The 15,327-nt window shown below is 50.2% G+C and overlaps 1 protein-coding gene across 1 annotated transcript; it reads left to right on the top strand.

Annotated features, from left to right (window-relative positions):
- The first annotated feature begins 900 nt into the window (after positions 1-900).
- On the top strand, positions 901-13,623 carry WDR73 (WD repeat domain 73). The gene is made up of 8 exons (XM_084869252.1): positions 901-999; positions 2,584-2,651; positions 3,391-3,479; positions 4,887-4,975; positions 5,963-6,027; positions 7,669-7,833; positions 8,881-9,246; positions 11,121-13,623. Exons 1-8 carry the CDS (start codon positions 959-961, stop codon positions 11,354-11,356), a joined length of 1,119 nt encoding a protein of 372 aa, XP_084725378.1. The 5' UTR covers positions 901-958; the 3' UTR covers positions 11,357-13,623.
- The last annotated feature ends 1,704 nt before the right edge of the window (positions 13,624-15,327 follow it).

Raw genomic sequence — 15,327 nt, 5'->3', positions numbered from 1 at the left:
TCCTCTCCTCTCTGCCACCTACTGGCACAAGCAAGTCTCGAGTTTCCTCGAGCTGCCTACACCACGACACCTACATTACATGGGGCTTTGCTCACCCCATTCATTTCATGATCCTGCCAATCTTTGAGGGGAGCCCCCAGCACCTTACAAGGGGGAGGGCCAGCTGGGATCCAGACCCTGCTGTCCTCTCTCACTCTTCTTTAGCTTTCTGTAAGATTGCCAAAGTTAGCAAAAACATAAAGGGACACCCAGTTAAATTCGAATTTCAGATAAGCAATCATTTTTTTTTTTCGTATAAGATGCCCTGATGGCCGAAACCGGTTTGGCTCAGTGGATAGAGCGTCGGTCTGGGGACTGAAGGGTCCCGGGTTTGATTCCGGTCCAGGGCACGTGCCTTGGTTGCGGGCACATCCCCTGTGGGGAGTGTGCAGGAGGCAGCTGATGGATGTCTCTCGCTCATCGATGTTTCTAACTCTCTGCCCCTCTCTCTTCCTCTCTGTAAAAAACCAATAAAATATATTTTAAAAAAAAAGATGTCCTGATGTTGCACGGACATACTTACAAGAAAAAATGTTTTGTTTATCTAAAATTCTAATTTAACTGGCCGCCCAGTATCTTATCTGGCCTTGGCCCTCTGATCTGCAAATGCCCGGTCGTAAAACTAACGGTATTTGGTCCCTCAGGCCCGCCGGAGCTGATATTCCAGGAATCTCTGATTCTGCATACTTTTGCCCGGAGAACTGCCTAGACTAGCCTAGCAAAGGATACAAGCTGGGTTCCTGGCGCTCCCGTAACTCTAGCCCCGCCCCTGGCGCGAGGCCACGCCCTCTGCGTCGGATACGGACACGCCCCTCTGCGTCAGGACGCGCGCACTCCTCGCGAGAAGACCCCCTCCCGCCGGGAAGGTCCTGGAGCGGAAGTGGGGCGGCGGAAGTGAGTTACCTGAGCGACAGTTGCCATGGAGTCCGCGGAGGACTGGCTGGTGTTATCCTTGCGCTTGTACGTCGTGTGGGCCTGGGGTCAGGCTTTCCGGTTGGAGCTGGCGGGGCCGGCGGGCGGGCGCGGGGCTTGGCACGTGGGGGATCCGGGTCTGGGCCGGGCGGTTAATGCCCTCGGGGCGGGGCGGGCGGGGCCGCACGAGGACTCCGCCTGGGCCTCGGATCCCGCTTCTGGGAGATGGCACAGCCCTGCGGGCGCGAGTTGTGTTGCGGTGCCAGTAAGAGCAGTGCTGTGCAGGGTCATAATAGGTGGCCAGTTATTTTGCACCAGCCTCTGAATTGAATCCCAGGTTAATTGTCTCATGGATTCTTTTTATTTTTTATTTTCTTTTTATTTTTTTAAATATATTTTATTGATTTTGTACAGAGAAGAAAGGAGAGAGATAGAGAGTTAGAAACATCGATGAGAGAGAGTCATCGATCAGCTGCCTCTTGCACACCCCCTACTGGGGATTTGCCCGCAACCAAGGTACATGCCCTTGACCGGAATCGAACCCGGGACCCTTCAGTCCCCAAGCCGATGCTCTATCCATTGAGCCAAACCGGTCTCGGCTCATGGATGCTTTTTAAAAATATTTTTTAATTGATTTCAGCCGAAACTGGTTTGGCTCAACCGATAGAGCGTCAGCCTGCGGACTGAAAGGTCCCAGGTTCGATTCCGGTCCAGGGCACGTCCCCAGTAGGGAGCATGCAGGAGGCATCTGATGGATGTTTCTGTCATCGATGTTTCTAGCTCTCTTCCTCTCTGTAAAAAATCAATAATATATATTTTTAAAGTATTTTTTTATTGATTTCAGAGAGGAAGGCAGAGGTAGAGCCCATAACATGGGCATGTGCCCTTGACCTGAATCCATCCCAGGACCCATCAGTCAGAAGGCCCACGCTCTATCCACTGAGACAAACCGGCTAGGCCAGTGGTCGGCAAACTCATTCCTCAATAGAGCCAAATATCAACAGCACAACGATTGAAATTTCTTTTCAGAGCCAACTTTTTTAAACTTAAACTTCTTCTAATGCCACTTCTTCAAAATAGACTCGCCCAGGCCGTGGTATCTTGTGGAAGAGCCACACTCAAGAGGCCAAAGAGCCGCATGTGGCTCGCGAGCCGCAGTTTGCCGACCACTGGAGGCTGCCTCATGGATTCTTTACATCAACCCGGGGAAGTCTGGCTTCTCTGGGAGTTCCGTGTTACAGATGAGGACCAAGGCTCAGGGTTATTGTGACTGGCCTGGCTCTGGTCACACAGGGAGCAGAATGTATAACAAGACTTGTTTCCAGGTTTGCCAGACTCCAGAATCTCTCAGAGTTCTTTTATATATATATAAATATGTATATTATGTATGTATATTATTGTTTTTTTTACAGAGAGGAAGAGAGAGGGATAGAGAGTTAGAAACACTGATGAGAGAGAATCATCGATCAGCTGCCTCTTGCACACCCCGTACTGGGGATGTGCCCGCAACCGAGGTACATGCCCCTGACCAGAATCGAACCTGGGACCCCCCCCCAGTCTGCAGGCCGACGCTCCATCCACGGAGCCAAACCGGTTTCGGCAGAGTTCTTAACATTGTGTCTCTCTCTGCAGGTACCAGGATTTCCATGCATTCGACCTCCCAGGAGCCACTCGAGTCCTGGAATGGATTGGTGACACAGGTGAGGAGATGGAATCCCACTCAGGCTGGAACTCAAGACCTCAGCTCAGGGGCCCCAGCCTACTCTTAGGGCCCCTGGCTCACTTGTGGCAATTTTCTGCTCCATCAGTGCTTCCCAAGTTCTGGATCTCTCCCATCCCCCAGCACAAGGCTGCATATTGATGACAAGGGAATTTATCTGCCTCAGCTGGTTTGGCGGAGTTTCTAGAGCCAGCCATGGTCCACAAATTTTTTAAAAAATATATTTTATTGATTTTTAACAGAGAGGAAGAGAGAGGGATAGAGAGTTAGAAACATCGATGAAAGAGAATCATCGATCAGCTGCCTCTTGCACAACCCCTACTGGGGATATGCCCGCAACCAAGGTACATGCCCTTGACTGGAATTGAACCTGGGACCTTTCAGTCCGCAGGCCGACTCTATCCACTGAGCCAAACCAGTTTCGGCATGATCCAGAATTTTTTTTTTTTTTTTTAATATATTTTATTGATTTTTTACAGAGAGGAAGAGAGAGGGATAGATAGAAACATCGATGAGAGAGAATCATCGATCAGCTGCCTCTTGCACAACCCCTACTGGGGATGTGCCCGCAACCAAGGTACATGCCCTTGACCAGAATCGAACCCAGAACCTTTCAGTCCGCAGGCCGAAGCTCTATCCACTGAGCCAAACCGGTTTCAGCATGGTCCACAGTCTTGCTAGCAGTTTGTCACAGCTACTTCTGCTTCTTTTCTCCCCAGGAGTTTTTGTTGCTGGCTATGAAAAGTTGAAAAGAAATGAAATTCTTCACCTGACATTACCTCCCCGACTTTCTGTAAAAGAAAACCAGGTAATTTGAAATATAAATGCTGAGTATGTGTGTCTACTTTTGGTCATTTATTAAACCTTTATGGAACATGCATATAAGTACAACCAATGGACATAAAACTCTGGGGAGGGAGGGTATGTTTGGGAGGGAGGGAGGGGGGCAAAAAAAAATCAATAAAATATATTAATAAATAAATAAATAAATAAAAATATATTTTAAGGGGGAAAAAAAAAACAAAAACCTTTATGGAGCTCCTGTTGGCTACTAGCTGTTGTCCTGGATATTAGAGAGTGAGAGAGAGAGAGAGAGAGAGAGAGAGAGAGAGAATAGAAAGAGAGAGAAACCCCGGGCCTGCCCTTCTGGTCTACTAGAGCAGTGGTCGGCAAACTGCAGCTCGCAAGCTGCGGTTTGCCGCTCTGTTGACTAATGAGTTTGCCGACCGCTGTACTAGAGGGAGGCAAATATGCACGAAGATAAGTACGAAGGAGCCTCCCATGATTTACAGAGAGTCACTAAGGAAGAAGTCTATTGTCGTTTATCAAAATTAGATACCTGGAGCCATTAGGGTATAGAAGGTGGATGAAACCCTTAGAATGGTTAAGAATGAATGTGCGTAATGAATCCTATACAAGAGGCTAATATGCAAATTGACCAAAAAGCCAAACGACCAGTTGCTATGATGCGCACTGACCACCGGAGGGCAGCTGCTCAATGCCACTCAGCTAGAAGCCCTGAGCCAGGCTCACCGCAGGCAAGCAGTGGTGGCCGGAGCCTCTCTGCCTTCACAGCAGTGCTAAGGATGTCTGACTGCTAGCTTAGAGGGCACCGGCTGGGCTGAGGGATCCCTCTCCCCACCAACTGCATGAATTTTGTGCACTGGGCCTCTAGTAAGAAATAAGAGGGGAAGGTGGCTAAAGACAGAATTTTATTTATTTTATTTTTTATTTATTTATTTTTAAATCAATCTTTATTGTTCATATTATTACAAAGGTTCCTCATTTCTTCCCCCCTCCACCAGGTTCCCACCCCACCCTCCACCCCCTCCCCATCCCCATTGTCCTCATCCATAGGTGCAGTTTATGTTCAGTCTCTTCCTCCCTCCCTTTCCCCGAGAACATAAAGACAGAATTTTAGAGAATACATTTAAGTAGAGGAAAAGGAACTCACAAGCAATACAGGAAGGAATAATCTTTAAATAGCAGAAGGGCTTGGGACGCGCAGGAAAGAAAGGAAGCTGTCCATGCAGGCAGCTGAGACCAGCTGACGGATAGCAGCACACCAGGCCCTGCCTGGAGGAGCACCTGTTGCCAGCAGAGCTGCTTCCGTGGCCTCCGGCCAGGCTGGGGTCTGGCTCCTCACCCGGAGCGTGTCTGAAAGGCCCCTTCGGAGAGCAGGCTCTACCTGATGGGCCACCCTTCCGCCTTGCAGGGCTTACTCCCGGAAAGAGATTTCAAGGTGTGCCACGGAGGATTTTCAGACAGGGCTATCTTTGATCTGAAGCACGTGCCCGACACCAGGTATGGTCCGCTCTGTTTCTCAGACCCCCCACCCCCACCCCCATTCAGGAAGGAGCGGCTGGGAATGTCAAGGGTATTCTGCCTCTTTATCCCCGTGCCGCCCCTAACCCCTGAGCTCATGGATACTGGTGAGCGAGCGCGCACAGAAACCTGGAATACAAAGAACCTATTGTTTGGCGGCTTCCTGGACCCTCTGCAGACCTTCCAGTGACTGTGACCCACAGATCTCCAGAGGTGCTCCAGATAGAGAGTAGAAAGATGCTCTTAGTTTAAGGTGACCAGATGTCCCGCTTTTGGCGGGACAGTCCCGATTTTTAACAGTTTGTCCCGGCATCCCGTGGCGTTTTAAAAAAGTCCCGATTTTTAAAAAAATATTTTTTTATTGTTTTTTTTTACAGAGAGGAAGAGAGAGGGATAGAGAGTTAGAAACATCGATGAGAGAGAATCATCGGTCAGCTGCCTCTTGCACACCCCCTACCGTGGATGTGCCTGCAACCAAGGTACACGCCCTTGACCGGAATCGAACCTGGGACCTTTCAGTCTGCAGGCCACCGCTCTGTCTACTGAGCCAAACCAGTTTCGGCAAGTCCCGATTTTTGATCACTGCGGGACAAATTGTTAAAAAAAAGCGGGACGTCTGGTCACCTTATCTTAGTTTCTCAGAGAGCGATGGTGGGTGGCGGGGGCGAATGAGTCCATTGGCAGATGCTGAGAGTCTAGGCCAGCTGTGTGTTCAGGCTCCATGCTGGTGTCCTGCTGGGACACTTCCTGCAACATGGAAGCCTGGACTCAGCCCGTGTCTCATGACTGTGGGCCTGTCCCTAAAGAGGAGTGAGCCTGCTCTTCTCTGTTAATGAGGGTGACGGCACAGTCCCTCCCTGCAGCAAGCTTTCCCGAGGTGGGCGTGTGGGCTGGAGAGCGGAAAGGCTGGGGGGGTGTGGGTGAGCTCCTCAGTCTGAACTGAGGCCTCCTCTCCCTCCTAAACAGGTTGCTGGTGACCAGTGGCCTTCCAGGTTGTCACCTGCAGGTGTGGCAGATCGCAGAGGACAGCGGTGAGTGAACCTGACTTGGTGCGGGTGGACACATACCTCCGTCCCCTAATCCGAGTCACTGAAGCAGTAGACTCAGGCCTGGCTGGCGTGGCTCAGGGTTGAGCGTCGACCTGTGAGCCAGGAGGTCATGGTTCAATTTCTGATCGGGACACATGCCGGGGTTGTGGGCTCGATCCCCAGTAGTGCAGGAGGCAGCCAAGCAATCAATGATTCTCTCTCATCATTGATGCTTATATCTCTCTCCCTCTCCCTTCCTCTCTGAAATCAATAAATTAAAATAATAATAATAATAATATATATATATATATATATATATATATATATATATTAGAAGTATAGAAGTAGACTCAGAGACAGGTGGGAATTAAAATTCAGTGTCTAGCCCTGACTGATTTAGCTCAGTAGATAGAGTGCCAGCCTGAAGACTGAAAGATCCCAGGTTCGATTCCAGTCGGAGGCATGTACCTTTGTTGCGGGCACATCCCCAGTGGGGGGTGTGCAGGAGGCAGCTGATCGATGTTTCTTTCTCATCCATGTTTCTGACTTTCTATTCCTCTCCCTTCCTCTCTGTAAAAAAATCAATAAAATATATTTTAAAAATAAATAAATAAGTAAAGAGAAGCCTCAGTTGCAGATGCAGAGGCGAGAGCCTGCCTGTACCACTAAGCAGGCTGAGACAAACAAAACTAAAATTTGATTCAACTTGTGGACAAGTGTCTTCCTTCTGTTCAGTGTCAGAAGGACATGGACGTCCTGATCCAGTTTGTGTTTGGGGACAGTGACATTTGCCTTGTATAATAAGTTTTTGAAGAAATAATGGTAGTTCATGAATTCTGTTCCTGTTATTTTCTTCACCTAAAGTGAAAATGACACCATCAGTGGAGTCTTTCCTTTTATTTGTACTCCACAAAAGTATGAAAAGCCAGAACTGCTCTGGGGGCTTTTCAGATGGCATCTGAGATTCATTATCTCCCATTTCAAAGCAGTTCATAAGATAATTTATAAGGAAATTAAAGTGCGCCCTGGCCGGTGTGGCTCAGTGGATAGAACGTCGGCCTGTGGACTGAAGGGTCGCAGGTTTGATTCCTGGCACGTGCCCAGGGTGCTTGTTTGATTCCTAGTAGGGGGTGTGCAGGAGGCAGCCAATCAGTGATTCTCATCATTGATGTTTCTGTCTCTTCCTCTCCCTTCCTCTCTGAAATCAATAAAAATATAGTTTAAAAAAAAGAAATTAAAGTGCTTCTGACAGTTTCAAAATTAAATATAACACAGAGTGTTTATTATGTCACATCCTCTCTAGCCAGCTGTCAGTTCCCTTTCTTTTTCCCTTCCTCTTTCTTTTTTTTTAAGATATAATTTATTGATTTTTTTTTTTAACAGAGAGGAAGGGAGAGGGATAGAGAGTTAGAAACATCGATGAGAGAGAATCATCGATCAGCTGCCTCCTGCACACCCCCTACTGGGGATGTGCCCACAACCAAGATACATGCCCTTGATTGAACCACTGAGCCAAACTGGTCAGTTCCCTTTTTTCCATGACCTTCTGTCTGTACAGGGGAAGACCGCTGGCCAGCTTTCACCAGTTTATGTTTCAAACCTTCACTAACATTCTGGACTTTCCTCTCTTCCGCTTGCCCCCAGATGTCATTGAAGCTGTCAGCACCATTGCTGTGCCTGAGAAAGAGGGGAGTCTCTGGCCGAGGATCGCCATCTGCCCCTCAGAGGCACCTGGAGTCCTCCACGGGGCGCGGCTCAGCGGCCTGAAGGTGGTGGATCTGGAATCCCAGAAGGTCACGTACACCTCAGGTATGGCGCAGTCCGCCCCTGGCCGGCTCCTCCAGCCCTGCGCAGCCGCAGCATTTGAACTGAATCTGTGCCGGATGTGGGAGACACAAGATGAATGAGAGGCAAGCCCTGGCCTCTAAGGACTCCCCTTCTAGGATTGGAGGAGGCAGTCCTGGACCAGCACCACCTAGTGGAGTAGAAGGGTAAAATGAACAGCCGAGACCGGTTTGGCTCAGTAGGTAGAGCGTCGGCCTGTGGACTGAAGGGTCCCAGGTTCGATTCCAGTCAGGGGCATGTACCTTGGTTGCGGGCACATCCCCAGTAGGGGGCGTGCAGGAGGCAGCTGATTGATGTTTCTCTCTCATCGATGTTTCTAACTCTCTCCCTCTCCTTTCTTCTCTGTAAAAAATCATTAAAATTTTTAAAAAAATAGCCGAGACCAGTTTGGCTCAATGGATAGAGCGTCGGCTTGGGGACTAAAGGGTCCCGGGTTCGATTCTGGTCAAGGGCATGTACCTTGGTTGCGGGCATATCCCCAGTAAGAGGTGTGCAAGAGGCAGCTGATCGATGACTCTCTCTCTTCGATGTTTCTAACTCTATCTCTCTCCCTTCCTCTCTGTACAAAATCAATAAAATATATATATTTAAAAAATAAAAATAAAAAAATAAAAAAAAATAAAATTTTTAAAAAAATATATTTTATTGATTTTTTTACAGAGAGGAAGAGAGAGAGAGAGAGCTAGAAACGTTGATGAGAGAGAAACATCGGCCAGCTGTCTCCTGCACACCCCCCACCGGGGATGTGCCCACAACCAACACACATGCCCCTGACCGGAATCTAACCTGGGACCCCTCAGCCCGTAGACCTATGCTCTACCACTGAGCCAAACCGGTTTCGGCAATAAAATATATATTTTTTTAAAATGAACAGGAGCGGGGAGGCGTGGCTTATCCTGCTTGGGATTGGGGATGCTTCCCAGAGGAAGGGACTTGTGACCAGCCAGCCCTGCCAGGGTGCCAGGCCCATGTGACTCCAGCAGCTTTTCTCTTTCTCCTTCTGTCTTCCAGGCGTCAGTGACAGTGAGGAGCTGAGTAGCCTGCAGGTCCTGGACGCAGACACCTTTGCCTTCTGCTGCACCTCGGGCCGGCTGGGGCTCGTTGACACCCGCCAGAAGTGGGCGCCGGCAGAGAACGCCAGCCCCAGCCCCCGGTCCAGTGGAGGGAGGTGGTGTGCAGACGTCAGGGCCAAGGGCCAGGGCCCTGGGCCCAGCATTGCCAGCCTGTGCTCAGATGGGCAGCTCTGTCTTCTTGACCCTCGGGATCTCTGCCATCCGGTGCGCTCAGTGCAGTGCCCGGTGTCCACGCCCAGCCCGGACCCAGAGCTGCTGCGAGTGACCTGGGCTCCAGGCCTGGACAACTGCTTGGCCGTTTCAGGTACCGCGGAGCAGGGTTTTGCATCTGTTGTTTGAGCTTTCTCTTCCGAGGGACTGTCGAGTGCTCAGGAAGGCGCCTCACCCAGAATCTCCAGATTAACTCGCCAGCTTCCTCAGGGGCAGGCCCGTCCCCATTTGGCTACACAGCTTTTATCCAGGGGAATCAGGGCTTGCCTGTCCCAGCAGGAATTCAGTTCTGAGGTTGGTCAAGAGCCTGCAGACAGTAAGACATTAGGAAAGAGGCTATAGAATTCCAAGGGTGGTTCTCGGTCTATTTGCTTTTTTAAAAAAATATATATTTTATTGATTTTTTTTACAGAGAGGAAGAGAGAGGGATAGAGAGTTAGAAACATCAATGAGAGAATCACCAATCAGCTGCCTCCTGCACACCCCCTACTGGGGAAGTGCCCGCAACCAAGGTGCATGCCCTTGACTGGAATCGAACCTCAGACCTTTCAGTATGCAGGCTGACACTATCCACTGAGCCAAACCAGTTTCGGCCTGTTTGCTTTTTGAATTATAGCAAGTCCCTAGGTCAGCAGGCTCCTGGCCTGGCAGTATCTAGTTGAAAAAATATTTAGTGAGAGTATCTTAAGGCCAATGGGAAGGCCCTAGCCAGTTTTGCCCAGTGGTTAGAGCGACAGCCTGTGGCCTGAAGGGTCCCCGGGCTTGATTCCGGTGAAGGACATATGCCTAGGTTGTGCAGGAACCCAGTAAGGGGACGTGCAGGAAGCCGTCAATCAATGATTCTCATCATTGATGTTTCAGTCTCTCCCTTCCTCTCTGAAATCAATAATAATATAAAAATAATAATAGCTGAAACCGGTTTGGCTCAGTGGATAGAGCGTCAGCCTGCAAACTGAAAGGTTCTAGGTTCGATTCCAGTCAAGGGCATGCACCTTGGTTGAGGGCACATCCCCAGTAGGGAGTGTGCAAGAGGCAACTGATCGATGATACTCTCTCATCAATGTTTCTAACTCTCTATCCCTCTCTAAAAAATCAATAAAATATATATTTTTAAAAATAATAGAGACCAATGCGAAGGATCCATTGAGAAGGGGAGAGGTTGAGAGAGCAAGAAAGGATTCTTGATAATGGCAGGATCCAGAAAGAGTTTCAAGAACCAAGTGTGGGGGAGGGGAATGGCTTCCGGCAAGAAAGCAGATGGAGCTAGATCGTGGGGGGAACATGAGAATGTTCCTCTAAAGCAGTGGTTCTCAACCTTTCTAATGCTGCCCCTTTAATACAGTTCCTCAAGTTGTGGTGATCCCAAACCATAAAATTATTTTCGATGCTACTTCATAACTATAATGTAAATATCTGTGTTTTCTGATTGTTTAAAAAAGTCTTAAGCCTCAGTTTCCCGGGGTAAGTATTAGTACCTACTTCATACACTTGTGAGAATTAAAAGAGAGAATGTAGATCTAGGATTAGCCTCAGGCCTGGCACGTGATATACTACAGATTCTCATCGTCACGTGCCCCGTGGCCTTGGCAGCTGCCAGCATGTGGGCAGATGTTCCATGCCCTTGGTTGGTCATTAAGTACCAGTATCTTGTTTCCTATTAGGTTCCTCGTCCCATAGCCTGTTTTGGTGCCGTAGAGCACATGTGTCAAACACACGGCCCGCGGGCCAAATCCAGCCCGCCAGGCCTTGCAATGTGGCCCACACCGCGCTGTCATCACTGCACTCCGCTGTCAGTTTATGACATTGTCAGTTTATGACTGTTCAGTAAACCATTCGGCCCGCGATTTAGGCTGGATTTTAGATTTTGGCCCCTTCTCTGATTGAGTTCGACACCCCTACCGTAGAGCAAGTTATAAAAATTATTTTAGAGGGTCGTCGTTGGTCTTCTCACTGCTCGCTCTTCCTCAGGTTTCGATGGCACAGTCCACATCTATGACGTCACGTCCCGGGATGGAGCGGAGGGCCCCGCCGAGCCTCTCTTCACGCACAGAGGCCACCTCTTCCTGGAGGACCAGGGGACAGGCGCTGCGCCGCTGGTCACCACCCACACCTGGCACCCCCGCAAGCCACGGACTCTGTTGTCGGCAGCAAGCGACGCCTCCGTGCAGGTGTGGGAATGGGTGGACGCCCGGGCCTCCCGCTGACGCCAGTGCCTTCCTGTCAGGCCCCTGCTGCAGGTACAACAAGGGGACCGACTTAGGACTCACGGGACCACAGTCCCCGCTACCAGCGGAGTGGCCTTGGGCCAGTTAAGCAGCCTCTCAGCCTCAGGGTCTTTATTGGAAAAATGAGATAGCGCTAACTACCTCGCAGGGCGGTTGGGGAAGTTAGAAGAAATATATGGGAAAATGCCAGGTAGGAAGCGCGATAGAGATTTGGTGGCTACTCTTAGATCAGACAGTTGTGGGCGACAGGATCCTGCTGCTTCCAGCAGGTGTCAGTCCCTCAGGTTTTTTTTTAATATATTTTATTGATTTTTTACAGAGAGGAAGAGATAGGGATAGAGAGTTAGAAACATCGATGAGAGAGAATCATGGATCAGCTGCCTCTTGCACACCCCCCACTGGGGATGTCCCCGCAACCAAGGTACATGCCCTTGACCGGAATCGAACCTGGGACCCTTCAGTCCGCAGGCCGACGCTCTATCCACTGAGCCAAACCGGTCAGCGCTTGATCAGCATTTTAAGAAGTTTTCATTTAACAACAGGGACCGCTCAGAGCAACCAAGGCGGTGCATTCTCTGAAGAGTCAGTCTGACCTTGGGAGGAAAACTGTAGTTCCAGGGAAAAAGCAAATTCCACTTTGACACCAACAGCAAAGCCTCACACGTCCCCCTCAGGCTGGCACCCGGTGGCGCTGTCTCTCACATCCTCTATTTTGACTAGTCAGAACTGGGTCCCATGTCTCACCTGCAGCCCCCACCTTCCGGGTTCTGCACGTCCTCCAGCTCTGCCTCCTCTCCGCTGTCTGGGTGTTTTGTCTCACCCAGATCTGGGTCCCCTGGGGAAGGACAGTCAGGTACTTGTCCAGGACTAGCAACTCCAGGATCTGCTCTTTCGTACACATCTCTGGTCTCAGCCCCTGCGACCAGCTCCCGGAGTTGGATGAGAGCCTCCTGGGGTGCTGATAATTCTTTTAATTATATATATATATATAATTAATTTTTTACAGAGAGGAAGAGAGAGGGATAGAGTTAGAAACATCGATGAGAGCCAAAACCGGTTTGGCTCAGTGGATAGAGTAGGGGTGTCGAACTCAATCAGAGAAGGGGCCAAAATCTAAAATCCAGCCTAAATCGCGGGCCGAATGGTTTACTGAACAGTCATAAACTGACAATGTCATAAACTGACAGCGGAGTGCAATGATGACAGCGCGGTGCGGGCCACATTGCAAGGCCTGGCGGGCTGGATTTGGCCCGCGGGCCTTGTGTTTGACACATGTGGGATAGAGCGTCGGTCTGCGGGCTGAAAGGTCCCGGGTTCGATTCTGGTCAAGGGCATGTACCTTGTTTGTGGGCACATCCCCAGTAGGGGGTGTGCAAGAGGCAGCTGATCGATGATTCTCTCTCATCGATGTTTCTAACTCTCTATACCTCTCTCTTCCTCTCTCTAAAAAATCAATTAAATAAATTAAAAAAATAATAACAGCCAGAGACATACATTAGAGTGGACCCTAGTGAAAGCCACAAGTGTCGGTCATCCCAGCAGGACTGAGGTGAAGAAAGAGCCTTCCTGTTCTCCCCTCCCCGTGTCTTGGTGCCCCTGGAGTCTGGCCCTCCGTCACTGGGGAGGCACCTCCGGGAGTTTGATAGGAGGGGGCAAAGGCAGGGGATCTGGTTGGAAAGCAAAGGCGCACGGAGCTGGGTTTGCATAGCAATTTACTTATGGCTGAGAAAGTACCAGTTACCTAAACTGAAGAATGAGGAAGGGCTGCTGGAGATAACAGGGACCATAAACTGCCACCCTCCCGAGCCACCGGCCACCTTGCAAAGGGCAAGCAGCATCTTGGAGAGCAGCACCGGCTGGAGGCAGCTTGGCCCTTCAGATTCAAAAGCTCCAACTGCTCAGCCGCCTCGCCTCTGGCTGAGTTCCCAGCTTTGCGCGCCCAGTTCAGGATTCCTCAGTCCTGGCCCCATAACTCCCCAAACAGGAAGACTCACCATGGTTAAGGTTACAGGCTTTAAGAGCAAATCTAAAAACAGATTCAACTATGCTGCCATAAAAAAGAAGGAATTCTCATCATTTGCAGCAACCTGGATAGAACTAGAGAACATCATGCTGAGTGAAATAAGCCAGTCAATGAAAGAGAAATACCACATGGCCTCACTCATTTATGGATATTAAAGAACATTATAAACTGACAAACCAAAAGTCAGATATAAAGACAGTAAAGCAACAAGCAGACTGTAAAATTACAGCGGGGAGAGTAGGGAGATCTGGGGGAGATAAGAGATCAACCGAAGGACTTGTATACATGCATATAAGTACAACCAATGGACACAAAACTCTGGGGAGGGAGGGTATGAATGGGAGGGGGGGCAACGTTAAAATATGTACACAGATAATAATTTAATAATAAAGAAAAAAAAAGAAAAAAGAATGTTTATATGAACATTCTTGCTCATAAACCATTTAAAAAATAAAAAAATAAAAACAGATTCAGCCGAAACCCGTTTGGCTCAGTGGATAGAGCGTCGGTCTGCGGACTGGAAGGTCCCAGGTTCGATTCCCGTCAAGTACATGTGCCTTGGTTGTGGGCACATCCCTGGTGGGGGGTTTGCAGGAGGCGGCTGGTCAATGTGTCTCTCTCATTAATGTTTCTAGTTCTCTATCCCTCTCCCTTCTCTGTAAAAAAATAAAAAAAAAATATTTTAAAAGAAAAAAATAAAAACAGATTCACATGGTGTTAGAGTTGGAAGGAAAGTTAAGATATTCTGGCTTCCAGCCAGGCCCGGAGCAGCCGGTCTGGTGCGGCCAGGCCAGGAGCAGCGGCTGCCAGGCTGGGAGCGGCCAGGCCCGGAGCAGCAGCTGCCAGGCTGGGAGCGGCCAGGCCCGGAGCAGACGGGTCTGGTGCGGCCAGGCCCGGAGCAGCGGCTGCCAGGCTGGGAGCGGCCAGGCCCGGAGCAGCCGGTCTGGTGCGGCCAGGCCAGGAGCAGCGGCTGCCAGGCTGGGAGCGGCCAGGCCCGGAGCAGCAGCTGCCAGGCTGGGAGCGGCCAGGCCCGGAGCAGCCGGGTCTGGTGTGGCCAGGCCCAGAGCAGTGGCTGCCAGGCTCGGAGCAGTGGCTGCCAGGCTGGGAGTGGCCAGGCCTGGAGAAGCGGCTGCCAGGCTGGGAGCGGCCAGGCCCGGAGCAGCAGCTGCCGGGCTGGGAGCGGCCAGGCCCGGAGCAGCCGGGTCTGGTGCGGCCAGGCCCGGAGCAGCGGCTGACAGGCTGGGAGCGGCCAGGCCCGGAGCGGCCGGGACCAGAGCAACCGGGCCCAGAGAAGCCGGGTCGGGTGCGGCCAGGCCTGTAGCAGCAACAGCCAAGTCCAGAGCAACTAGGTCGGGAGCGGCAGTGACCAGACCCGGAGCAGCTGGTTGTGGAACGAACCAGAGCAACAGAGGCCAGGCCCGGAGCAGCCAGGCCCGAAACAGCTCGCTCCTCGCCTGTCCCTGCCCACTGCTGCCTCTCAGACATGGCTGGAAACTTTTGCGGGAACTTGAGGGTCTGCTGAATCAAGTGATGAAGGCTTAGATCTGGATGTGTTGAGTTAGTATAGCGCTGGGGTGTTGATCTGTGAGTGCCTTGGATGGGGCCTGGATGAGGCTGGTTGACCTATTTGGAAATGTCTTTTGTGTGAAGTGTATCATTGTGCATGTGGAGGTATTATTGATATGAGAAAATGCTAAGTAACAGATTTACTATCTGAAAAGGGATTTACTATCGGGGAAAGGGAGGGAGGAAGAGACTGAACATAAACTGTGCACCTATGGATGAGGACAATGGGGGATGGGGAGGGGGCAGAGGGTGGGGTGGGAACCTGGTGGAGGGGGGAAGAAATGAGGAACCTTTGTAATAATATGAACAATAAAGATTGATTTAAAAAAAATAAAAAATAAAAAATAAAAAAATAAAAAAT

Source organism: Pipistrellus hanaki (genome assembly GCF_964339955.1).
Source record: "Pipistrellus hanaki genome assembly, chromosome: 21".
Lineage (NCBI taxonomy): Eukaryota > Metazoa > Chordata > Mammalia > Chiroptera > Vespertilionidae > Pipistrellus > Pipistrellus hanaki.
The sequence above is the reverse complement of the archived record's forward strand: the minus strand, read 5'-3'. Positions and strand labels throughout refer to the sequence as shown.